Source organism: Acanthochromis polyacanthus, chromosome 3 (genome assembly GCF_021347895.1).
Source record: "Acanthochromis polyacanthus isolate Apoly-LR-REF ecotype Palm Island chromosome 3, KAUST_Apoly_ChrSc, whole genome shotgun sequence".
Taxonomy (NCBI): Eukaryota; Metazoa; Chordata; class Actinopteri; family Pomacentridae; genus Acanthochromis; species Acanthochromis polyacanthus.
The window spans coordinates 22,665,600-22,692,395 of NC_067115.1; the positions used below are offsets into that span (position 1 = coordinate 22,665,600).

Sequence of the window (26,796 nt, forward strand, 5' to 3'; positions counted from 1 at the left end):
GTGGGATGCAAACCAATTCCCATTGTGCTTCATTCATTAGTATCACAGCATCGCACCTCAAATCTTTGGTTGCTGACTTTCTTGCCCTTCTTGTTCCAGACAATCTTGGGCTGCGGTTCCCCGGAGGCCTGGCACACAAAGGAAGCTACTCCCCCCTGGACTCCTGTTTGGTCTTCTGGGGTTCGTGTGAATCTGGGGGGTGCTGTAGGAAAAGATGTAATAAAAAGAAAAAGTTAGTTTGTGTGTTTGCACATGTCAACAAGTCCTGGCAGAAGTTGTCATGAAAAGTTATCCAATAGCCTTCACATGACAACATGTAGTTATGCACTAATGGAATATTAGAGTCTCCTAAATGCATGTCAACACTGGAACATCACTCAATATGCTACAATAATCTGCTCCTGACACGTATATACTGTAGCATTTACCTTTGTTGTGTGTGAAAAGGGAATGCAAGCTGTGTATGTGTCGTGCAGTTTAAGCGAAAAAGTGAAGAACAATGATACAGCCTGTAAAAAGGTTTCAACAATCCAGCTGTTTTTGAGAGTGTCTTCGTGTTACAGTGTCAACCCCTTATTGCAGTTCGTGTTCACCTCCAACACATCTTTCAGCTTAGATCCGAATGTGGGTGGCTTTGTGTCTGTGTGTGTCTTTTTTTTTTTTCTATACACGTGTGTGCACGTACAACCATGTTCTCCCACTGTCCCTGTACCACCCAAAGAAGCTTAATATTTCTGTGCCATAAAGGATTTATGAAGACTTACTCCTGACATGACCACTAAAGCTCCTCGTTCCGGGGACGCCAACAATATCATAACCACAGCCTCTGCTGGATTGTGACATCACGACATCAAAAAGATTCGGCACGTCAGTCACGGCACGTCACCACCAGCTCGCCTAATGGCATTCCAGCCAAACCAGAAAATCCCTACTTAAGGGCTTACCGCCAACCGCCCTGACAAAGGGAGAGAAATTGCTTTTTGCTGTTTAAAAGGAGGGAGGGAGAAAAGGGAGAAAAAGCCTTTCAGAGAAGGGGAGAGAAGAAAAAAAACGAGAGCGAGCGTGTGTTGAAAGAGTGGGGAGAAATGAACAGAGGAGCGAATGAGATAAAAGGAACGAGTGAGAGAGACAGATGGAGAGCGGCGGAGGGAGAGAGAGAAAGAGGAAGACGAGCCGGAGAGAGAGAGAGAGAGGGGGAGACACAGAGGGTGCAATGGAGAGCGAGCGAGCCAGATGTACTGGCAAACACAGTCAGAGAGCCCCAAGCTGCCCAATCACCTCTACACCTCACTGGCTCACTGCCAAATCTACCTCAATGACTGAATAAAACAGTGTGTGTGTGTGTGTGTGTGTGTGTGTGTGTGTGTGTGTGTGTGTGTGTGTGTGTGTGTGTGTGTGTGTGTGTGTGTCTGTCAGCTCACTTTTTCCTCCATGCACACGCCAATTTACATTCACCTACAGAAACTGTGCACCTGTACGTGGGAGTGTGTTTGTGTGAGTTCATCCAGTGCCAAATGTTTAGCCAATTAAATAACTGGCCAACGGACTGACCATCATTCTGGATAATGCATTCACCAGGGTGCATACAAAATATGAGAATTTCCAGATCTGTGTTTTTGCCTCCTTTATGTAAAATATGTAATTTTCAAGCAATTAAAAAAAAAAGGCATTTTGGGTTCTGGGAAATTGCAATGGTAATTTCTCATTCTTTGACATTTTTTTGGAGACAAAACAGTCTACAGACGAATACACGATAAAAATAATGGTTTCTTTTGTGGTGCTAATATGTACGGTGTATCGCTGCACGCAGATCATTCCAACATGCATGCCATTGTCATGCATGTGTGTGCGTGACGCCTGAATAAGCGAGCAAATATGTGAGCCCATCTGAGAGGGAGGCTGAGGGAAAAAGAAAAAGAATGAGGAGCGGGAGAATCTCTCTCTTAATCCTCTTGCTAATCTCTCCCGTACAAAACAAATGAAAAGTGTAAAGCCAGCAGAGCCATACTAAAAGGCATGGTAGATCTTTCAATTGCTTTTTTTTTTATCTTTCCCCCCTTCTCTTTATCTCTCTCGCCCCGATCACTCTCTTCATACATCTCCTGTTTAATTGTCTTACGTTCTCTCTTTATATTTTGCCTCTTTATCTCTCTACCCCATTCCCAATTCTTTGTCACTGCATCGCTTCTTCCTCCCACTTCACAGCTGCTCTCCTTGCTCCCTCTTTCATCCTCCTCCTTGTTACCCTTTCCCCATCTCCTCCCTCCATCTCTGGGGTGTTATATAAGTCTTCCTGTCACATTGACTGACTTTATGAAGGGGGGTGGGAGTGGGGAGGAAATGGGGGAGGATGCAACCGTATGCTCCACACTTCTCCCAACTCTCAACAATTTCTCTCCTCCCCTCCTCTTTTGAGCTCCCTTCCTTATTCACTTTTCCTTGATTTTGGTTTTCCTCTATTTTCTCAGTCTACTGCTTTTTCTTCTGAATTCATCACCCTGTTTCTATCCTTGTCCTCCTTCTCAACACTGTCCTAAATGATTTCCCCATAAGTGGTTCAGTAGAACTTGTCTTTTTGTCTCTTGGAGATGTTTCAGCTCTCATCCAAGACGATTAAATGCTGCCGATTAAGCACTGACATTTGGGTCATAGGAAGGGGGCCAAAGCTTAAAAGGGCACTTAAACATTTGCAGAGGTTTCGGGGGAAGGAAAGAGACACGTGAGGGTTTATTATTTTACACATATAAAATGTCAGAAGTCGTTTACGGCAGTGATGGAGGTGTCGATGCATGTGGCTCGGTGTTCCACACAGCCTCCGTTTTCCTGCATATCGTACACAACAGGGAAACTACTGAGTGATCCACACAGAGGGATTTAGATGGAATTAGACAGTAACAATCCTTCCTCTCTTGATATGTGTGTGTGTGGGTGGTGAAAGGAGGGTGGCCGACATATAGGTCATCATATAGTGGGATCTGATCGACACAACAGATGGCAGGGATTAAACAGTCGACTCCCCTCTTCGCACCACTTTTGAGTCACTTCTGAAGACGTGATAAACTTCCAGGGTGAAAAGACCATCTTGATGCCGCCTTTTGTATTCCATACTGAAACACAGAATGACGATGTCCTAATTTTTCTTTAAAAATTACAACATCACTATTTATTACAGGTAAAACCTCTCGACAGACCCTGCTATGCTTCTCCTCCGACTATTGACTGGTTTTGTTGGTTTGTCAGTTTTAATTTTGTAAACCGTGACAAATGCAGCATTGTTTTTGGATGGATTGTAATGGGGTGATGGAGAATCACTGGAGTAGCACTTTGAAAAGACAAATAGCAGGACTAAGGAAGCTAATAGCGCTGTGTAGGAGACTACAGGGACATATTGTGGCTGGCAGATGCTGTCTTAACCTAGAGGGACACAGCGAGAGAGATCGAGTTTGTAAGAACAGATGCTGGAACAAACCTTCAGGGAGTATGATTTACAGATATGGTGTATCAAGATTAGGAAAGAGTGTAACTCTTAGGATGGCAAGTTCGTATTTGGCAGGAAAAAGAGATGGAAACAACTGCGAAAGATGTTCGTCTCAGGTTAAAGAAAGAATCTCTTATACTTTTCATTACACAGAAAAATTTAGGAATATGTGTTCAGAAACTCAATGATTGGAATGTAGATTTTATCCTCTATTTGATGGGAAAAAAAGAGATGTTACGTCTATGAATCTAATTTTCTGACAGAAGAGGAAATGCTCAGTTCAGATGTTTATGTAATATATTTTGAAGAGCACTGTGTTATGATTGGAAATGATTTCTACACATCTTTTAAAAAATTGCAAAACGTTGCAAAGTGTGAGCCCCCAGGCCTCATACTGTGCGCTCTCAATCAGAAAGGCTGGATTATCAGAGGCAATAGATTAACAACAGAGTCTGAAATCTAAGATAAAAACAGAATGAGTAAGCAGAGTTTTTATCAGGAAAAGAGAACAGTTACAGCTGAATGGAGAAGACGTTAAAGTTAGCTGATGTGTGCGTGTTTGCTTAATGCTTGAATTTTTTTCTGCTCACAGCTTAAAAACGCAGATCATTTCTCAGAGGAAGACGATGGTTATTGACCTCCCTGATCACATCAGTATTCCCTATAGACATGTTCACAGATAATCCTGAGTGTTTGAGTCTATATGTAGACTCATGTGAAGGCAAAGCATTTGTGAGCATCTATGCCCATATGTTGGAAATTTGCATCATATCTAAAAAAAAGCATCTGTGCTCACATTTGTGTGACTGTACGTGTCTACCGTTAGGCACGTGAGGAGTAATTTACAGTCGTTGCTGAGGAGAGATCCAGCTGTAAAGTATTGTGTGTGGCTGTGGGTGGTTAGCTGATGACTCCCCAAATGAAAAGTGAATCAGGCTTGTCAAACAAGTTGAGGAACAAGGCCAATATACGGGACTGAGCCAGGGCCATGATAGTCAGCCTTGAGAGTGAGTAGGCAGCTGGCCAGAACCATAACTTAAAACACATTAACATCAAACCGACACATTAGGAGCAAATTATCAGCTGCTTGCTTTCGTCCCAGTAATGAAATTGGATTGCTGGGGCCAATAAACACAGAGACAGCTATCATCTTTTTGCAGAACACATAAGCGTTAATCGCAAAACATTTGGCAAAATGGGTTATTTCAACATGGAAAATGAAATTATACGCAATTAAGTGCCGGCAGATTTGATAAAAATCTGAATTAAAATAAGATGTTATTCAGGTTTCACAAAGTTTAAGTGTCTATCTGAACTGTAAAAGAGGAAGAATGGGATCATTTAACTCAAACACGGTTTTGATTTAAAATTGCATGCTAGTGAGCTTCACTCTGGCAAATAGGCCTGCGGTTTTCTGGACAACCTCCACCCACCGTCACCAAGCATTACTATGGCATTATCATTTGTACACTGCTGCAACAGCAAAAGATAATATGCACTTTTATGGCTGTTAGTAATGCATGTCCAATTAGCCTGACACTTAACCACCATAGCTGCTGCAGGGTCTGGCTAGTGCCGAATTAATCAGGGTTAATTTGTTAGAAATGCAAGGGGAGGAATTAATCAAACAGGATCTTCTTTTATACATAGGTCATTAGAAACACATGGGCTACCCACTGGGTACACAACTTTACAGGGTCAGAACTGGCTTCCCATAAAGATGAAGGGTTGTTTTTTTTGTTTTTTTTAGTGCTGGTCTCAGTGTATTACTTACACGCCACTGCTCGACTGCGCTCAAGCTAAGCTAATGCTACCCTGCCTCTTCACAGGCGAGTGCACCTGCTAAGCTAAGGCTAAGCTAAGGTAGTCAGATTGTGTTATTCACAGATGGGCGCATAGCTATGCTAGCTGCTAATAGCTTCGATACCGAGGGCCAGTGATGCAGCACACTGAGAAGCTTTGGCAGCTGCTTTATTTTTCTTCTCATCTCAATGGACTGTCCTGCTCTCAGCCTAATCTGTCTCGCTTTGACATGACTTCGTTTTTCGTTTGACATTAATATACAACAATGGGGAACGTATTGAGGGAGTCCAAACGGGCCAATGTCCTACAAAGCTATTTTTCTTGCACTCTCCATCTTTTGATGCCAGTGTGAGCAGCAAACAGTTGCACAACGTGACTTTGGCATTTTAAATTTTTTAGTTTTTTGTTTGTGATGTGGCCCATTTCTGTCACCTTCTGTGGAGAGATACTTGCGCTCTTGATTTATTTCAATGTTATATTCCAGATGAGCTGACACATCATCGCTGGAGCTGAATTTTAATACAATACAATAAATCATTCCAGAAAACAAAACATGAATTATTTAGATAACGACTGGAATTAGTTCAGTTGATAAGTGGCACGTTAATTAAAAACGAGTTAGGCTCAATTCTTACATTCCTTACTCAACATCAACTGTCGGCTTGTCGGCCGTGTCTGAGCAGATTTATTTTCCTTTATTTCAAATACACACTGTCTAACTGTGTTAACCCTCCCACTGGCTTAAGGCAAAAAGGGTCCAATTATGTATTTTCTATTATTTATACATATCATTTATTACTTTTAACAAGAAAGAACATGCCCTTTGATTTTCCAGCATAAAAATTTGTGATGTTTCTAGGCTTGACATTCACCTAGCTGCACCTTTGATTTTTAAAGAAAGAGGAACTACACAGTCAGTGGATAAAGACTGCCAATAGGTCTATTTGAACCCGTCATTTTTAAAACCAGTGACAGATATATATATAAACAAACAGTTAGAAGAAGCACCATAAAGCTTAGAATCTAAAATAAAGGTGTCCCTGGCAAAGAAGTGTAAAAGCAACCCTCTGTAGCTTTGTGTAGGGCTTTGTGTATGCACATATAACTAGAAGAACCTACTTGATTCAACATTGTATGCACTTCATTTTAAATGTGCCTGTTCAGTATCTATGTTAAGTGAAGCAACAACTGTCTCCTGCTTTGTACAGAACAGGCAGAAGAGCGCTGTGGATCTGCTCATATAAAGTGAATATATCTCCTTTAGTGCTACATGTGGAGCTCCATTTAAAAGTATCTTCAACTATGGTTCATGCACATAAAAATTGTCATGTACTAAAGAAAAAAATAATGCTTACACCCTTAACGAGCTGACCTGTAACACTGGAGGTCTCTTGGTCATTTGATCACCATTATCCAGTGAAAAGCAGAAATCACCCGCTGCTTTCATCATGGGCTAAACTCCCACCAGCGGGTGTTGACACTTTGACATTTTGTGCTGAAGTTATGGGCAATGATGTCAGCCACGATCTCGCCTTTTATTTGCTTTCACAGTGAGCCAAGCAATACCAATCATTCACAGAACAGGAAACACAATCCATCCAAGAAAATACCTTCAATGTCTTTTGCACCCTTAACAAATCCCACATGCAGAAACCTTTAACCTTTGTGACTTTACCTCTTCTTCTCATTGCAGGAAATCCTGACAGTATGTCATCCATCAGTAATGAGGACCAGTTAATCTCTAAGTCTGCACACTTGCTAATGTGCCTGAACTGATACCTACCTGTTCATGTTCTTAGTTTTGACTTAACAAAGCAAAAGTAAGGCTTTTGTTCATAGAAAGTCAAATGCATTCAATAAAAACTGGATAATTTGAGCATTGGTTTGTGTACATGACTGTGACAGTGAGAATCGCTCATTTCCATCATACTAAAACTTAGAATAATTTGTTTTAGTAATTAAAAAAATGCAATATACAAAAAATACAAGTCTGCCATGTGACTGTAGATGAGTACATTGCTTTAAATGGCATCTCAGACCCTTGACCTCGCACCCTGAGGAAGAATTAAATACTTGCAGGTAACCACAGAAAGTTCATGTCTAAGCAGGTGATGTTTGCTGTCGTGCTCAAGGGCTCCCCAAGTAAGTACAAGTAGACATGCAGTCATTGTAGGAGACTAAGCCAACCACCTTTCAGCCAGAGGGCCACGTGAGTGCTAGAACTATGTTTCAATTTTGACAGGTCAATCAGTCACCGCATGAACCAGAGCTATGTTTCCAGTGTTCTACACAGGGCTAATATGTCATGTATGAAAAGGTCATAATTTGAGTAACTGTAAAAAAATTGAAAATGGAGTTTATTGACCCCCCTGTGTTCTTTTTTCACATCAACTTTGAGGTTGGGGAAATGGAAAATGCACAGCTTTTACAGCACATAAATGATGTGATGCAAGCCGAGGGTAAAGAGTTTCACATTACCAAGAGCCTCCTTGGGCAGAATCCTAAACCACTCTTGCTAGGTTTCAAAATGTACAGTCTGCTTGCTATAGGGCTGCAACTTAGCAGTGCTTCCCCTACTGTAAGCTTCTGAAAAATGAGACGATTTGTTGTGTTGTGTTGCACATACGCGGCGTTGTATTTCAGTTGGAATTTTTATTGTTACATCCAAGCCACAAGGGGGGGGGGGGGCGACGGCTCGTTGGTTTCGGGGCAGACTAGGGTCAGCAGAAAAGAACCCTGTTGTTGCATTGTTCCCCATCACCCTGAATGACATGTGGAGAGACGCAGCTTCTCGCGCAGGGCATCTCATTGCGCAGGGCATCTCATTGCGTACATGGAGCAGTGGCCTAGTTTGTGACAGGATCAGGGCATTACTCTTAATCCACCAGATAGATATCATATGCACGCACGCGCACACAAACACTGTGAGAAACAAAAATGGTGGCAGGGGACAGGCAGAGAGCAAAAGAGGGAGAATTTTAACAAAAAAAATCCCTGCATTCTTACATGCAAAGCTCAGTGTGCTGCTTACACTGTTGTACCAGCGCGTCTCTGCAGAATGCCCATATGGTGAAGTCATGCAAGGATTCCAACTATGCACATGGGATGCTGTTCCATTTGATTGCATCTTAATACCCTCAGTCTACCAGTGTGTATGTGAGTGCAACATCTGTGTTGATGTTCTCAAGTTTGATAAAAACTTATGCCAGAGATACAGAAAACTAAAATTCGCAAGACTAACTGTATTCCATTCATCCGATATTAAGCTTAGGCGAAGATAAGCACAAGTGAAAGCAATTTTTTAGAGTGCATTTAACATTTCAAAACATGAAGATATGTGACAAGCAGCAAAGATGTCAGTGTCCCGGCAGCCCCCGTTTGAATTCTCAACACTCAAATCTCCGAATCCCTACTGTTGATATTAAAAGAGGCACCGAACGTCATACACAATGAGATAAAAAGAGAAACGAACAGCCTTTCCTCCCATTTCGCCCCTCTAGCCCTCCGTCCCTCCTTTCTCACCAAATTATATGGATGTGCTGAGAAGAGGCAAGAAAGCGAGCCAGAAAAGAGCAATGGGGAAAGTCACAGTGAATGAGACGAGGGCAGGGGAAAAAGAAAAACTACAGACAGAGCATGAATCCTTTCCACCCTTGTCGCATCTGTGCTGCTCCCCTAATCCTCATAGAGAAAGTCTGGGAGCATCATCGTTTTGATGGATGACTGGGCCTTTGCTGGCCGACCCTGGGACTTAGACATGAGACACAAGGGCAGGAGGCTGAAAGGAAAACAAGAGTGGTTTGTGGATGTGTACTTTTAGAACAATGCACGATGGAAACGGCTGCCTCAAGCCTGTATTTTTGCGCCATTATGGTAGCCTAGTGCATATATATGTCTGCTTTACAGGTCGGTGATGATGTATGTTCAACATCATACGACCATAACCTTGAGCACTGCATTTTCCTTCCAACCACGCTGTGCATGTTTCACATACCATACTTCACAAATATTCTCATCATACACTTATAGTACAAACATTTTTAAAACGAATATGCAAATCAAAAATTAGATAGATGCTCAAGTGATCAATAGAGCTCAGCAGAACTTGATTGTGCCCTCTCTCACTCTTACATTATTCCTCAATCCTCCCACACTGTTTTTCTGTCTTATCTCTTTTATGCTAAGTCTCACCATAAATAATCACCAGTGATTCAAACCCTAACTGCAAATCATCAACTGTAAAACAGAGTGTGAAATCTTTTATCTCAAACAGACGTGTTAAGCATGTTTCCAAGCACACAATCACCCCCGTAATGATCAGATTGTTTGGAATTTCACGTTAATGCGTTAGCTCACCATATCCTGATTTCAAAAACTCAGATAAGCTTTAATCTATCGGATTTGAGGAAGCGGACTACTTATCATGGTAATTATAATTTTTAAAGCACTTTTGCCACCTTATGAACGTCGTCATGTTCCGATCATCATCAGTTATCTGTGTAGGTGCATCTTCAACGGGAATCGTGGTCGTCAATCGGAAATCTCAAAAACAAGGTTAACAATGTAGTGATAAATTGACTGTCGCCTGGTGCTGATGTCCTCCATTAAGATGGCTGATAAGAGGAAAAGATCAAACCTAATAGAACTTGGAAAGTGCGTCAGCGTCCAGAAATCCAGACGTCTGAGTGAGTTAAGTCTGTTGTTCCAGGAAAAGTGCTTAGTTAGTTCAGGATTTTGAAGTAGAGCTGTATGAGGAACTGATCCATAATTAATATCCTATATATATAAGTGTGAAGAAGCAGATAGGAGCACTGACACAGAAAAATCGGTTAATAAGGTAGTTAGTTTGGCGTTTTAATACACACAGTAACAAACTAAGCAATTGTAGCAGTGTGTGCGTGTGTAATTTTGGTGCCTAAAATATATTATTAAATCAGTTTTGCTGGTGACTGAGAATATTTGTAATAATTATATACATTTTTCATACATTTTTCAGGCTTAGTGAGACAAATACACTTGTTTTTAATGGCTTGTTTTCTTATTTTTATTATTATTAGTGACGTTTTTATAATGCATATTTAATGCAATTTCCATTCTATAAAAAAAATATTTCCTACGTTTATTAGCCTTACATGAAGCTGAGTATCCTTGGATTTTGGAATGTTGGTTGGACATAGCAAGTGTATCGAAGACATGACATAAGCCGCTGTGAAAAATCTGACCTTTTATGGACCAAACAAATAATCAGGAAAGCAATCAATACGCTAATCTGCTTAGTCGTGAACATAATCATTAGCTGCAGCTATAATTGAAAGCAGGATATGACTCACGACCAGGACACTAATGTGCATGTGAACCTACTTGAGAAATGCATCTGACAAGGATCGGATGATGTTACGAGCCACGGGCTTCACATACAGACACACACAGGCACATGCTATGACACTCGTAGAAGCAGTAAGAAAAATTATCTGATTTGCCATATGTGATCTGTCTGTCCATGCCATGTAATACTGGGATGGACAAAAACAGCAGGCCTCACATCAAACCTGCTACCAAACACACACATACAAACACACAAAATCACGCACATACAGCGGGGTGGTGAGATCATCAGTGGATTGTAAAACAAAATCAGGGCACAGAATGTGTCTTCAAAAGATATGCGTCTGCCAAAACATATAAAAAAAGTTGGAAACTCAGTCAATTTAATATAAAGTGAAGTAAACGCAACAGGTAGGTTGTTTAACGTATTTTGCAGAAGTTTCCACAGTTCCTCTGTGGATTCAGGCCTTCTCAATTACTTCGGTCATTTCACATAATGACTAAACGATACTGAGATTAGGGCTCTCTGGACACAAGACCATCTGTTGCAGGACTCACTGTTCTTCTTGTCACTGAAGATAAGGCTGTAACTCTGACTGAATGTTTGGGGTTGCTGTTGTGTGGCAAAATGAAGTGCGTGAAACTTTTCCACAGTGCTGCATGTGTGAATAGATGACTGTGTGTGGGATTGTATGTCAGTGGAAGAGCGTCAAAGGACTCACAGTCAGCATCGGCGAGGAAGAGGAAGCTGAGGAGGAGTAGGCCTGGACTGGCAGAGTTCATCCTGGGATATGTCGACACATGCATGCTGTATCCACCGTGAGCTCACTGCCTCACTGTACAACAGGACGATAGAAACAGGCCCTCACAACCTGGGGAGAGAGGCAGGGAGTGCAAGAAGAGGAAGAAAAAGAAAACTTAATCATTAGAGAAAGTCCAAATTAAGAGAATTTCAGACATTATATAGTCTGTGAGCACACACGCACACACACACGCACACACATACGTGCAGACTTGCAGTGTGTGAGTTCCCTCAAGGCCTCACACTCCAGTTATGCAGCTGCCGCTCCTCTTCTCGCTTCATTAGGACGATACACTCAGTGCCGGAGGTGTGTTTTGATGCGTACGCCTGTGTGTGTGTGTGTGTGTGTGTGTGTGTGTGTGTGTGTGTGTGTGTGTGTGTGTGTGTGTGTGTGTGTGTGTGTTTGCAAAGTAGCTGATGAATTTCAACTTATGGCAAACATTTAGCATTAAAACATCAGCCTCTTCAGAAGTGCAGTTATTATCTCCCAAGTAAGCAACTACCTCAATTTTTCTGGATTAGGTTTTTTTTTTTTTTTTTTGCCCGTTACACAATTTATAAAGCAGGCTCCACTTCAGTACCGGATTTCTTCCAAATGTATGTCAAAACGGCATGATTTCAGATTGATGAAAAGGAATGAATGGCTTTAAGATGGAGGGGTGGCAGGATAGAGCAAAGGATTGATGGATGATGGGGAGATTACAGAGGGAGGAGACTGACTGGTGTTATCTGCTGGCTATGTTGCACAAAGTGTTGGATCATACAGCTCAGTGTCTCCATCCTTTCATCTTTCGCTCACTTCCTTTCATAGATTGTGTGTCTTTGTCTGGTCTTTTCCTACGTTACCTCTTGCACTTCTTCTTGCAGTTTTCAGCTTTCTAATCATTCCCTTCTCAAATCCTTGTATCCTTTTCCTTTCACTCAACTTTCTCTTTCCTTTCCTGTCATTTCCTATTACCATCTCCCTGGCGTCTTTCTCTATTTCTCCATTTTATCAGTCAGATTTTTTTCCCGTCCTTTTACTCGCTCTGTCCTTCTGTCTGTCTGTCTGTCTGTCTCCCTGCCATCTGCAGCGCCTGGTGTGAGCGTTTTGGCATTAGAAGAGACAGGCGTCAGTCTGTGTGTCAGAAATCTCACAGCTCAAATCACATGACACAATGAGACATGGCAGATCACTGCTGCTGTCCAGAAACTGACAGTGTTGAATGAGAGACACTGAAAGTGAGCAGAGGCAGAGGAGAGAGATATGCAAGCCTTCACTGTGCAGCATAGGAATGCATATTGGCTTGTTCATGCATATGTTGATTCCTCTGTCTGTGCATTTCTGTGCATATGAGCACTAGCTGCGTGTGGAGGTGCTGTAGTGTTTGCATACAGCCTATGCATGCGTGCGTGCTTTGTAGCTGTGTGGTCCTGTGCTGCATGGTCATGTAAGTGGGTATGTGCATGTGTTTGTGTGCTTTCCAAAACTGGACAGATTCATCAGCAATGGCAGCAGCAGCAGTCTTAATCCCCTCCACTCCTGAACAAGCCATCTGATTAAAAAAAGACAAGGGGGGCGGGGTGGAAGAACACTGGAACCCAGAGCTCTTAGCATCCCTGCAGCCAAGGCAGAAAACAACTAAACCCACACTGGATTTTCCACTTGGTTTGGTCCAAAACAATTGCTTTGGGATAACCTAGATCTGTCCGCGCACAAATTAAGTCCTCTGCACTGATTTACACTACTACAGTAGATATAGAAACTCAGCAACACAGTATGAAAGGGAATCACATTTAGGAACCTTGTGTAGACAAGAAGGGAAAACGCTTTCTTTGGATACTGGATGTGAGTTTAATTTTTCAGTTTAGTTACCAGGGTTGTCTTTTACATTTTTGAATTTCAAAAAACTGATTAATTAATAGACTCTACTCTCAACAGAGCCCTCATATTCATATTTGTCCAATTAGGTCCAATTTGCTGCAAAATGAATATGGTTAAAGGTAGATCACTGATAAAGAAGAGCATCTGTTTTGGTGCATGTGTGTGTGTGAATGTGTGTGTCTTTGCGTATTGTGTGTGGCCACTAATCACTCCAGCTGATTCGGTGTCACTGGAAAAGCCTGCATTATTTAGTATCTCACTTCACAGCATGTCGCGTTAATTAAAGAGCTAAGATAACTCGGGGGGGCTGAGGACACGGTGGTGATGGAAGGCAGATGAAAAGAGAGAGGGTGAGATGATAAAAAAAGTGCATGGAAACAGAAACAATAGAAGTAGAGCGGCAAACAGACAAGAATAGGGACATGGACTGGAAGGAGGACAAAATGAAGATAACCTGAGCCACATATACACACTGGAACACACACACACACACACACACACACACACACACACACACACACACTCACAAAACACAGCCAGGTAGTCACCAGATTGTAATCTGGGTGGCTGTTGTTGCTAGTATTACCAAGGGCCTAACAGAAAGCCTCCCTCTGTGCCTGAGCTTCTGCTGCTGCTGTGCATCACAGTCAGCCCTAAACCATTCACTTACATCAGTCTCTATCACTCAATTATACACTGTCTGTCTGCCCGGGCCTCCAGCTATCTGTTACACTTATCTTTCGGATAGCTCCTGACAGAACAAAGACCAACTTCAAGAGTCGCAGGCTGGCTTATGTTTTTTTCTGGGACATGTGAGGACAGCAAAGTGAACAGGTTCAAAAAAATCTATGAATGCGCTCACATTCATATTAATAAAGAGAAAATTACTTAAAAAAATGCTAGTTACATCATCCGAAAAAATGCAGCTACAATAACTAGCTGTTGATAGGATTAACAGCTTTATTTCTGTTTTACTTATAGGGGCCTTTTTAAGTTATTTTCCAGTGGTATAACTCTTAGTTGTTCCAGAGTAAATGAGGAGCCAATTTATGAAAATATGGGGCTGGAAAGTTGGAGGATAAGGAAGAAAAAGTGAAAAAAGTAAATTAAAAGGGAGAATGTGATCCAAAAATGGAAAGAAAAGAAAAATAAAGTGTGGGTGGATGATGAGAGAGAGGAGGGTAGACTACAAAGCAAAGGCGTAGTACAGCTGGAAGGGATGCTGAAAAAGACAGAGACAAAGACAAAAGACAGATCCTAAAAAGCATAGCTTAAGGCAAACCGTGTGCCATGGAGAAGAACACTGAGAAACCTAATTAGATTTGATATTCCAAAAGCTGAGCCACCAAATGCAATTAGACATACTAATTAACTTGTTCTATTTGCCCTGTTGAAACAGTGGCAGACTGACAGAAATGTCAATGGAGAGACGATTTTCATTTGTTGCATCATAGCGCGGCACGAAAAACAAGATAAGCGAAGTGAGGAGAACAAGGTTTGCACCCTCCTCCCGCTCCATTAAGGACAGTGGCGAGTGAGGTTTTCAAGTGAAGTCTCCTTAAAGCATATTTTTTTCAGTGTCAACACTGGTCATGTCCATATTTCGATGGTCTTTCAATGGTGCAATTCGGGCAAACATGGTGTGTTTGTTTCATCGCATTTCTACAGGTGTGAAAGTCTTTCATTGAACTGTAGTGCATTTGACCTGTCAATGAAGGGATCTTGTAAACAACCTATAGAAAATGTGCGCAAGATCACTCGGTACCACGTTTGGCACCATACCATGGTAACACCTGGCAACCCATAGTTCCTTGAATCTGTAAGGCAGCACAAACACTAAAGCACTACATCTCACTAACAAGAACCCTGAAGGACTCAAGTTCTTCTGGTTGTCTTTCTTCTATATCACTGTAGGTGGTTTCAACTATACTATATCTTTTCAGTATTTAAGAAGTCCTTAAACAGATGCCAGAGTTTCATCAAAGAAGCCGAAGATGCTAATTTCCTCTTTCCTGAAAACTGTACAAGGGGTGATATTTTATATAACTCATCCCTTTAAATTGTGTGACGGCTTGAAGTTATATTAACACCTAGTTGCCAATTTTTGGATTGAACCAAGAGCTAAGCAGAATGAGAAACTGCCAAGATAGTGACAGCTGTAGCCACCACCATGAGTCCAGCTTCCACTTCTGTTTGGAAAACATTTATTCAGTCTCAAAATTCAATTTGCAGACATCGCTCTCCTTTGTTTCTCTTGTGTTTCCTTGATGTTTGAATAAAAGCTTTTGAGTAGCCTGGCCCTTTTCAGCGGTTCCTTGCATGAAAGCAGCTGGGTCTTGAGACATGAGAGATAAGAGAATAGGCATTAAAGTGCAGAACCACAGCACTTTCTTCACCTGATTGCTAGTCTTACAAAAAGTACAAATCCCCGCCATTATTACTTTCCACCTGTGACCATTCATGTCACGTCTTTCCGAGAGACAAAATGATGTGGACCGCATTAATTTCTCTATTAGTGGGCAAGATTCTGTCAGCTTTTAGCCAGTGGGTGGTTCTGGATTTCCCATTTTTCATTATACAGTTTCCCGAGTAACAAAGCAGCAATGTGGGTTAAAAAACAGAACAAAAAAGGGCAAAACAGTGCACTAAGCAGACTGCTTAGTGGTCAATTGAAGGGTTCAGCCAGGTGCAACTAACAGACCCATGCTGGCCCTCTATTGGACCATCTCTGGCAGCCATCCATGCTATTAAGAGAACAAGAGGAAGAAGATGTTGCTGTCTCATTCAGAGAAAAACCCTCACAGAAGCTCATTGAAGATAGATAACAAGTAGTAGGGAAGAAGTCTTTGTAAAAATGTCCACAAAACGTAAGTCTCTCTCAGTGCACAACAAAGGAAACCTAGCTGGAAATAGCTTGAAGGGAGAGTGTTTGTTTGATGTATATGACTAGTGAGCATGCGTGTGCACATAAACTCATTCACATGCTGATTACCAGTTATTTGTCATCTCCCTCACAGAACACAAACTGGCTCAAACAGACTCCAGAAGTAACCCCTCAGCATGCTTTCAAGAGCAATGTTGATATTTGAAGGCGTGCAACTCGGTGCTACTGTCTGCAGGGATGACATTGTGCTGTGACAGAGACATTAATTGCCTCTGCACAGTGTGACTCACCTACTTTTTAGCACTCAAGAACATCCAATGTAATCATGTACGTATACACTAAGCACATGTGTGTGTTTTTGTGTGTGCTTTTGTTAAGAGTGAGAGAAACATGAGGCAGGGGACAAGGAGAAAGACTCACTTTGATCTCTGTGAAAGGGAGTAAGATGTATTGTGTGGGTGGAGAGATGCACATACAGTATGTCTTTCCTACACATTCAGATACATCTCTGTACAAATTCAGTGATTTTGCATTTAACAAAGTTAAGGCTGCCTGGTTCGAGTTTTTCATCTGTCACCTTCGGCTTAGCTTTTCCCAATTGATTCCACATGATCTGTGCGTGACAAGTAAATTATTGCCTAAGTCCAAATTGAGCTGGACTATTGCTTCTGCAAAAATAAACACAGACATCTCTGTGAAACAACAGACAAGATGGTGTCATCGGTAAATTAAGTTTGCAGAGGCTTGCTGGCGTGAACACAACAACACAAACATCTCTAAAAGACCACTGTGCACATTCTCCTATGTGCAAACAACAGAAGCCCTTCAGATTTGGTCAGGCAGCAAAAAACGTAACCAGAAATAGGGAAGAATAATATAGTTTAATATTATTCTGTCACAATGTCCTCATGACAAGTTACAACATCAATTACTACGCTTATTGTTATTTATTTACTTTGACACTAAAAAGTTCAAAAGCCATTTTTATAAAATGTTCAACAGCTAGCTGTTTCACAGAGTGCATCAATTTCTGAGTGGACACCGCTGCTCCCGCCAAAGCTATATGCACTTTTTCTACAAACTAGCCCTGGGTCACCAAAGACATCAAAGCACCCCTGAATGAGAGGAAGGAGGCCTTTAGGTGACAAAGAGGTAATTTAAAGTATCCAAAAACAGCTGTATGTGAATATTAGAGAGTAAACGATGGCACACAGGAGCATGCTGGAGAATGCAGCAGAACATCAAAATGAGGTTAACGTGGAACTGTCAAGATCCGCAGTTCCTCAAATGGCCACTTGGGGCTACCTCCAAAAGGAAGTAAATTCTCATAAAGCCCAGTGGAAAACAATATTTACAGCCTGGTACAAAAAAAGGATTTAGTCGCTACAGCTAATTTTCTTGTTCATGACAAGTGTACAAAGGGGGAAATTTTACCCGTTCAAATTGTACAAAAGCTTGAAGTTATGCATTTGCCTCACGCCTTTGCTTATTTCTGAATTGAAATGAGAGTTAGGCATAATGTGGCACTGAGGATTTGTCCATCTTTACATACAGTCAATGGCAGCAACTCAGCTACAGTGACATTAATAATGCACTTACAAATAAGGAGGATGCTAAGTCAGCTCTCTCCAATAATGCTCAGTGTCAGACTTCGGCACGTCTTTAACCGTGGTTGTCTGGAGAAGTCAATGCATTGCGGAAGATATCTTGCTTGGTTTCTAGACTAAACACATCACAGGGATTATTGAAAGACTTTCTGGATTCCCTTTGCGCACTGGTCCAACCTTCACTAGACTCCTCCAGTTCACTACCAACTGCATGTCGTAATTGACAATTTCCTCACACTGTACAACTACCCCACATTCCCTACACCCGTTTAGACAGGGCAGGAGGCACAACCAAAATGATGTTGTTTAACTTCTCCAGCACTTTAAAACCATTCAGCCTGACTTGCTGAGAAACCAGGTGACTGCCTTACTGATGTTCTGAATCATGGACCAGTCATCCTCTGCATTGTCAGAGCACTTCAAGGAACTGTCCTGCCCCTTTTTCTCTTTAGCCTATACCCTTTGAACTTCAGGTGCAACCCGAAGACTTGCCCCACTACTCCTCTTTCCATTAGGGGAAAAGAGGATTGAGATGGTACATGAGTACAACTACCTGTGAGTTCACTTGGATAACAAACTGGATTTGACCAAAAACTCCAAAACAAAAATCAAAAATTCTCTACACAAAAGGAGGAGTCTGCTTTTTTACTGCTGAGGTGCTGGTGCTTTAATGTTTGTGGCATCATGCTCCAAATGTTTTATAACTCTATGATGTCTAGTGCCATTTTCTACGCTGTGCTTTGCAAAAGTCTGAGGGGGGAAAAGGCCACAATACTCTATTAGAAAGTTCATTCAGAAGACTTGCTCCATCCTGGGGGTGAATCTGGACAATATACATGCAGCGGCAGCGAGAGGGATCTTGTCTAAATCTTTTTTAACAACCTGGACAACATCTCCAATTCTCCACAAAATGTTCTTCCAAGCATGTTTAGTGTAATAATAACAAAATGCTCCACTGAACTTCACAGGAAGTTCTTTAATTTATTTTAAACTCAATATTTTTAACTTTTCACTTGAAAAAAAACTGGTACAAAATGTTCCCTGTTGGGATTATTGAATTACTTATCATACTGTGATTCATTCATTCTCAAGACCTGCTATTAAACTTGCCCCAAAAGATTGGAAAATAGCTCTACTCAAAGCCGCAATACTTCCTGAATTGGCATTGAGTGTTGTGACACTACTTAAAAACATACAGAATAAATGTAAATTAGTTTTACATGAGTGTAATATAAGAGAATTGGTAGCTACACCATTGTATCCCTTGAACAGATGTGAGAACAAATGGACATACTAGTTTTCACTGGGAGACAGAGCCTCAAAAACTCTGAGAAGTCATTTGAGCTGGCTTTCAGGACACTGACAGAAACAAGAAATCAATAAGACAAACTGAGAGGAAAGGAACGGACAATGTGATTGATTGAGATAAGGATTTAGGCTGTCTGGCTGCACTCAACTTATCATTTCCCTTTGTTCCCCCAACACTCTGTCCTCCTATTCTTCCCACCATCCTTTCTTTATTCCTTACAGTCTTTTTTCGAACTTCCTTCAGCCTGACTTCTTCTTTTACTTCGATCTCCAATCCCAACGCTGCCTCTCATTTTCTGTCTTTGCTGTCCTTCCCTAAAGGCCCAAACAAACTATTATTTTTCATTTGTACTTTCATTCTTCTGCCTCTGTCACTCGGGTCTCACAAATATCTAATTTCTCGCTATAAAAAGCTGGACTGGAATGTCAATCAAGTATCCTCTTTGGGAGGTATCACATTCCCTTGTGTAAAAATAAGAATTTTACGAATTTCATCCACTGTGGCAAAGGACTGCCCATTTTCGATTGTTGTCCAGCTTCCATTTCTGTTTGGAAGATATTCATTCAGTCTCAAAGTTCCACTTGCAGACATCGCTCTCCTTCGTCTCTCTCACGTTTCCTTGATGCTTGAATAAAAGAAAAGCTTTTGAGTAGCCTGGCCCTTTTCAGCAACTCCTTGTATAAAAGCAGCTGGGTCTTAAGACATGAAGGACTATTTGGTCCCTGAAATAGACAATAAAGTGCAGAGCCACATCACCTTCTTTCCTGATTGCTGGTCTTACAAAAAATATAAATCCTCGCCAATGTTACTTTTCACCTGTGACCATTTATGTCACGTCTTTCTGATAGACAAAATGATGTGGACCACATTAGCAGACAAGATTCTGTCAGCATTTAGCCAGTGGGTGGTTCCAGTTTTCTCATTTCTCATTATACAGTTTCCTAAATAACATAGCTGAAGTGTAGGCTGAAGAAAAGGGAAAACTGTGCACTAAGCAGACTGCTGAAGGCGGCCAATCGAAGGGTTAAGCCAGCTGTGACTAACAGACCCACGCTGGGCCTCTATTGGACCATCTCTGGCAGCCATCCATGATATTGAGAGAGCAAGAGGGAGAGAGAGGTAGACAGAGATGAGTGAAGTGAAGTTGAGTGGATTAGCAAGAGGTGGGGGATGACAACATGTAATTACCTATTTACCCGGCCTTTAGTGGAAACCTCATCGAAGGCTAATTGAGCGGTGCATTAGTGAGAGGGTCGTAAAGATAGCAGCAGGACTGCAGAGGGAGGGAAGGAGGGAGGAGTGAGAGGGAGATGAGAGATGAGCACCAGCTGAGGGGCAAGAAGGTTAAAGAGAGGGATATGAATGGTACAGTGAGGCAGAGAGGCAGAGCGGAAGGAAACAACTGCAAGGAGGGAGAGGAAGCGAACTAATGCGGCTACTTCAGTATGGTGATTTAACATCTGTCACTGTGCAACTGATGTAAGCAACTTGAAGTCTTAAGCAGCAGCACGTCAATGGAAACACACTCACATGTTTGCATTTTCGTTCACTCATTCAAAAAGTAAATAAGCAGTAGCTGTAAAAAAGTTATTTTTTTTAAATTAAACTCTTAAACAAAGCAGAAACAATCACTCTGCTAATAGATTAGTGAGTTGAAAAAGCTGGAAACTGGCATCTGGCGTGCGAATTTGCTCCTTTACTTTCTATCAGAAAAAAGTAAACTAAATATCTTTGGGTTTCTAAAGTGGTCAATTTAAAAAAGAAAATGGTGATTTTTGGATTTGGGTTGAATGAAGTACATGGTTCACTATTTTCGGACTTTTTCTCCACCGAAAGATTAAATAGTAATGAAAGTAATACGGAGGAAAAATGTTCGCTTTACAGTGCTTAATTATTTATGTGTTAATGTTTAGGTTTTATTTTAATGCTCTTAGTCATCAGGGTGACTCTACTGTTTAGTCAAGACAGACTGTCTGTCTATCTTGAATATTGAAACTACAGAAATACATCACTATTTTTATCTGCAACATAATTATCTATAGTCATAAGATGAATATGTAGCACAATAACGATAAAACCTCAGTAAATTTAAGATTTGAATAGCTTATCAGTACATCTAAATGATCCTTGTGTACAGTACTGATGTAAATCTACTTCTTGCACTACTGCTTTCTGAGGCCATGATCACTTCTTCCTCCAACATACAATGTACAGCAGAGGGACTATAGTGCTGGGGGTAAAGTGGCACATCGGAGGCAGTCATCTCTCTAATGTGTTTTAGTCCATGGATGGATGGAGGGAAGGATAGATCTATGGATGGATGAGCCTGCAGTATGGCTTGGATTGCTGTGGCTCTGTGACATGCTCCACATGCTACCATAGGGCTAGTAGGGCCGGACACACACCAGGAAGAACATGCGTGCTGACACAGCCACAAAAACACACACACAGTTCTACCGATCTAGCTGGCTGGGTGACCTCCACAAGCAGGTGGAATACAGCAGTAATAATTTACAGCCCTTGAGCAGCTCTCACATCAAATAAAATATGGATTTCCTCTACGCCAGAAGAGGGCTAACCCTTCAATAACTGAACCTTTTGCCCACACGGTGCTCCCGCTATAACCCATCTCCCAATCTTCTTCTATTATATAGTATCTAAAAATGGATGCTCAATAGGTTGTGATTCTTTAGTGCAGTTTACTTTAAGTTCCCTGCTTTCTTCTTAAGAGCACTGAATGCCTTTTACCTGCATTCTTAAGCTCGACAAACATGTTACCATTCACAGAAACCGCCGCTTACAAATCCAATGCTCCACAATGACTGTGTGGACAGAAAGTTTCCTTCTGAGTCAGAGGAAGATGAGGAGGAGGAGGAGGAGGAGGAGGAGGAGGCAGCAGCAGAGGAACCACGCAGCAGTACATGACTCTGCCGCCACAAGTGAAGAGATGGCCTTCCTATTGTGAGAGGAAAACATTCTCCTCTTCAATGAGCGCTGGAGTAGCTGCTGACAAGAAAAAGGAGAGCTCCATGTGAAAGCAAAAAGTTGCCCTCGCTGCATGCTTCCCTCAAGGGTATTTCACGAGGGGAGGACAAATGAAAAGAAATCCTCATCTTTTCTCCTCATCTATTCAGATACAAGTGCAAAGAATAACCCAGAAGAGCAAAATATACTGATGAATAAAAAAAATAAAAAATCACAGAAACATTTCTAGCACCACAGAAAATTGAAAGAAAATACATTTTTTTAAGCTCAGTATGCGATAAAGAATAAACACCTTGAAGGTCAAAGGGGAGGAGATAGATAACTGTGTCCAAAAATACATTTCTTGATCAATCTTCTCCAATGTCATGTTACAATGGCTGAACGAGAAGGATGGGGTTACAAAACCTTTTTCCTCAGATTGATTTTGGCCAGAAGAGGAGTGGGAGCACAAGTATGACTCAAAATAACATGCAGGGAAATGCAAAGATGGGAACATTTCAGCTTTTAAATGGCTGTTACATTTCTTGTTGTGCACGACATTATGCGGAAGGATCTCAGCCAGCTCCATAATCAACCATAGCGATTATAATTACGAAGGCAACATGTGTCTGAAACTTGATTATATCTTGCATATGGTGCTGCCAGTATAAAACAGAAAGAACTCAGTTAAAGAAGTGCAGATAAATGCAGTTTCTGAAGACAGAAATACTTAAGTAGACGTCTATATGAGCTGTAAATGAGCCTTGTCTTGAGCAGTGACACACATAATGTCACATACGGAAGTTCCTGTAGCTTCCAGCAGGAATAGTCAAAGAAACTGTAATTTTCCATAACACAAGCCGCTCAGAGAACAGTGTAGACAAAGCCTCATATTTTCCATTGGTGGTTGCTTTATATGGATATGAAGTTGCATAGTTTGAAAGGACGGAGATCTGACACATGGCAACTAGAGAGAGGGAAAACAGACAGAAGGAAAGAGAAGATCTCAAGTTAAAAAGAGAGACAGGAGAGTGAGCCCATATTCCCTTTGGCTCAATAATTAAGACTGGGGACAATAAATATGTAATGGGGGCTTTTTCCACCAAGCGCTTCTGCCTCTCCTTCTCAGAGATGGGACAGCGGGGAGACAGACCCAGGAAGAGCGACTAAGTACACTGGCCATTAAAAATGGATGCAAGGAGCACCGGCCCTGACTAGCTCTGTCGACCAACTACCCAGAATGTTGTGATGGAAGTTGCCGTGGTTACAGGGCTCCCAAATGGTCCTTGGTTGTCAGGCTAAATCAAGTCAGACATCCGAGCGCCAGCGCCTCCGCCCTTCTTAGGCTTGCTGCCGCTGGGGGCACCACAACTCAATGATGTCATTGAGGAAGGAAGTTTGGACCTGCAGTGTGTGTGTGTGTGGTTTGAAGACGTGTGTGCGGGAAAAGAAGAGGGATGGGGGAGAGTGAGCGAGACACGCAAGAGACAGACACAATTTCCTAAATAGCCCTTTAAAAAAGTTCTATCAGTGCTCCATCCATCTCAACTGCATCCAACACTTTATATAACAGCAGGGTTGCTTATACGAGTTTCTTGACTAAGATGGCTACTGTACTGTTAAACAGATTAGGAACGTATTGCCCCGTGACTTAAAAAATATGACATGTCCCAGATCTATCACTGTTGCATGTTAATCCAAATTCGTTGAGACTAGTCAGAGAAATAGGAAGAGACGGAAGGACAATTCCCACAGAACACTGGTGAAAGACGTAGGCTACTCAGAGCTTTTACCTAAACAAGTAAGGTTTTTGCATATTTGTTTTCTGCTTTCTGGAGAGCTAGATGAAAACATGGACACCACTCTTAAATCTGACCACTAAATATAAAGCTACAGCCAACAACCAGTTGGGTTACCTTAGCTTTAAGACTGGCAAACATCTGGAAGTCTTGTTCGTTCAATCTTGACCAAAAAAAAGTGCAAAAATTCATATAGTGGCATTCTTAAGTGTTGATATATATCAGCCAAGAAGCAACCTGCTGCATAAACCTCCCATTTTATTAGGGTTATTCTTTTATTTTTAAATGGCAAAGGTAGTATAATGTGTTAATTTGGAAGCTTTGGAGGTGCTTGTAGTTGGATTTTGTATCTTTGGACAGCCTTGAAAACAAACTAATTTATTATTGAGGTCATGTTGGGTGGCAATAAAGTGCTTTATGACTGGAGTAATTAACATTTGGAAAACAGGCTGACATTTTCTCTGACTGAATCTGAAGTAATTTATCTTCAGCTATTAGATACATCAGTAGAATGTACAAAAACGACTGAAATGTAAAGAACCATTCCATTACTTAGCACAGAAAATTAATCAAAGTAAGGTGAATGTGCCTCCAAACTGTCCATAAGAACAGCACTGGAGGAAATGTAATCGGGTACTACTGCACCACTGTGTAAGAAAATTGCAACATGCAGGAAAGTGTACTCAAGCAAGAATGTGTATGCTGTGTGCTGCTATGCAAGCATACAGTATGGACGGTAAGTGCATATGTTTCCTTGTGTGTGTGTGTGTGTGTGAGCTATGGGCCTCTGAGGAGCCCTGTATAGTGGTGTATACGTTATAATGGCTAGTGACAGCAATGCAGAGCTTGTCTTCTAGTAGCAGCGACCGGGAGCCATGAAGAGAATACTGAGAAGGAAAGTGGTACCAAGGGGAGATTTCTTTTTCGCATACATGGACATGTGACATGCAGCACATGCCTGCGTGCACAACAACCATGGCCTTGACTGATCATAGGGAGAATATGAAAACTCCTTCTAAAATGATAAGGACTGACAGGAACAGAAAATGTTGCATGGTACCCCGCAGCTTCATGTTTTTTAAATGAAACAACCCCAATGCATGCTCGAGAAAGATGGATGTGGAGAGGCTGCTGTCTATCAAGGCGTGTCCTCGTTTCTGTGTGCCACTGATGCTTCTAATGATGTCATCAATCATGACACGGCACCATTGAAGTGGATTTAGGAGTCAGGGGTCAGGGAGAAAGCCCACATGCTGAATGAAACCCGCACTAAAACATTGCACATGCACTGTAAATACTCTCCACTGTATAAACTATTTCCACAGAAGGTCAAACAACAGCTTTGTTGCTTTGATTGCTGGAGCTGTGCTTCACCTGTGGAATAGATTTCAGGGATAGCTTAAGAAAAAAGACGTTGGCTATGTTTTGAAGTTACATCACATAATGGTGAGGTGCTGAATGTGAGGAATCTGACACTGGGTGCACTTTAAATGCTCGTGTTTGAGTTTCAGGGTTAGAGATGTGGATAAGCTTCATAACACACACCGGCTGCATCCAAACATTTTAGAATGCTGTACCTCAAGTCAAGAGAGTCAGCTGTTTGATGTGCTGCTCAGGGTCATATAGGTTGAAAGATTTCCGCACAAGGCAGAAAAAGTCTGTCTAAAGCCACAGAAATAGAGGAGACAGAAATATCCTTCAGTGTAAACAATTCAAAGTCTCTTAGAGCACAAGCACTATATCAATGCAATCTATTGCATGCATGAGATTAGTAGGCTTTCTAAGAGAGGCAGACGTATACAGTTCTGTAGATGGCATAAATGAACGATTTAGCCTCAGCAACGCAAGTCTATTGCATCCATTACATCAGTTTCTCTTCACAGGATTAGCTATACAAGTGACAGCGGCTCATCAGTTTCATCACAGCATTTCTCTGTTCCAGTTCGTATATATTTTGTGTCACTGGCAGTGGAAAAGAGGTATTTACATATGAACAATGAAGGACTGAAGGAAAAAAAACACACAAAAATTTACTCTTCAGGTAGGAGCTCACACACTCATAACATGGATATAGTCTTTTGATTGTAGTTTCATGAATCAACTTCCAGCAACATTGCTTCTTTTCACCATCAAATGTGTTCAGTGTCAGTTCATTTCAATCAAAATGTCAACAGAAAAAAATGGAACAAAAAAAAAAGCTTAATCAACCAAGCAAATGGATCAATGCAACATTTCTGGGAAGCATTTTTTCATTTTTCTTGCAGGAACTCAAATGCGCAAATTGTTGGAAATGTGGTATCACACTGACTGTGTGATTAAATTTCATCACAGAATGTTTTTATTCCATTATAAAATCAATGTAGTCCTTCACAATCAAAGAGGAAGAGGTTTCCACTAGACTCACTAGCATTTTGCACCATTTTCTGACTGATTTATTTGAGGAAATTTACTACAAAATAACTTGCATACCACTTTCCATATTGCGAGTAGTTCAGAAGAAAATGTGAGTGAGTACAAAGAGCATTCAAAGTGTACAAAGGTGTTTTCTTCAAAAGCTTTTCTTAAAAAGAAATGCTGTTTTATATGCATTCGTTTTATTTGCTTCACTTGTAAAGTGCTCCTTCATAAACATCCAACTCTTCTTTTCACCCTCCTTGAAAGTGCACCACACTGAAAAATGCTTTTTGTATAAAGCAACACAAACTTGCGTCGGATAAACACAAATATATATTTATATATCAGATATATATATAAAAACAAGACTCATATAATCATAAAGGGGCATAATGATCTAATCTGTCACTTCCTCAAAGTCTGATAGGCCAATACATCAGCACATGAAAAGTAATTCATCACGGAGCAGCGGCAGGTTATGGCAGTGTGCTGATGGATAGGAGCTGTGGATAGAGAGGATGGCTGAGTTGCCCTTGTCGGAGTTATGAAAAGGAGAGGAATGGGTGG

At 41.3% G+C, this 26,796-nt stretch overlaps 1 protein-coding gene across 1 annotated transcript in view; it reads right to left on the reverse strand.

Annotated features, from left to right (window-relative positions):
• The window catches only part of ptprdb (protein tyrosine phosphatase receptor type Db), a 155,521-nt gene that overhangs the window by 56,710 nt on the left and 72,015 nt on the right, over window positions 1–26,796 (reverse strand). Inside the window, 2 exon segments of the mRNA XM_051946554.1 lie at window positions 57–202; window positions 11,329–11,478. Coding sequence (XP_051802514.1) covers window positions 57–202; window positions 11,329–11,413 — 231 coding nt within the window. The 5' untranslated portion in view covers window positions 11,414–11,478.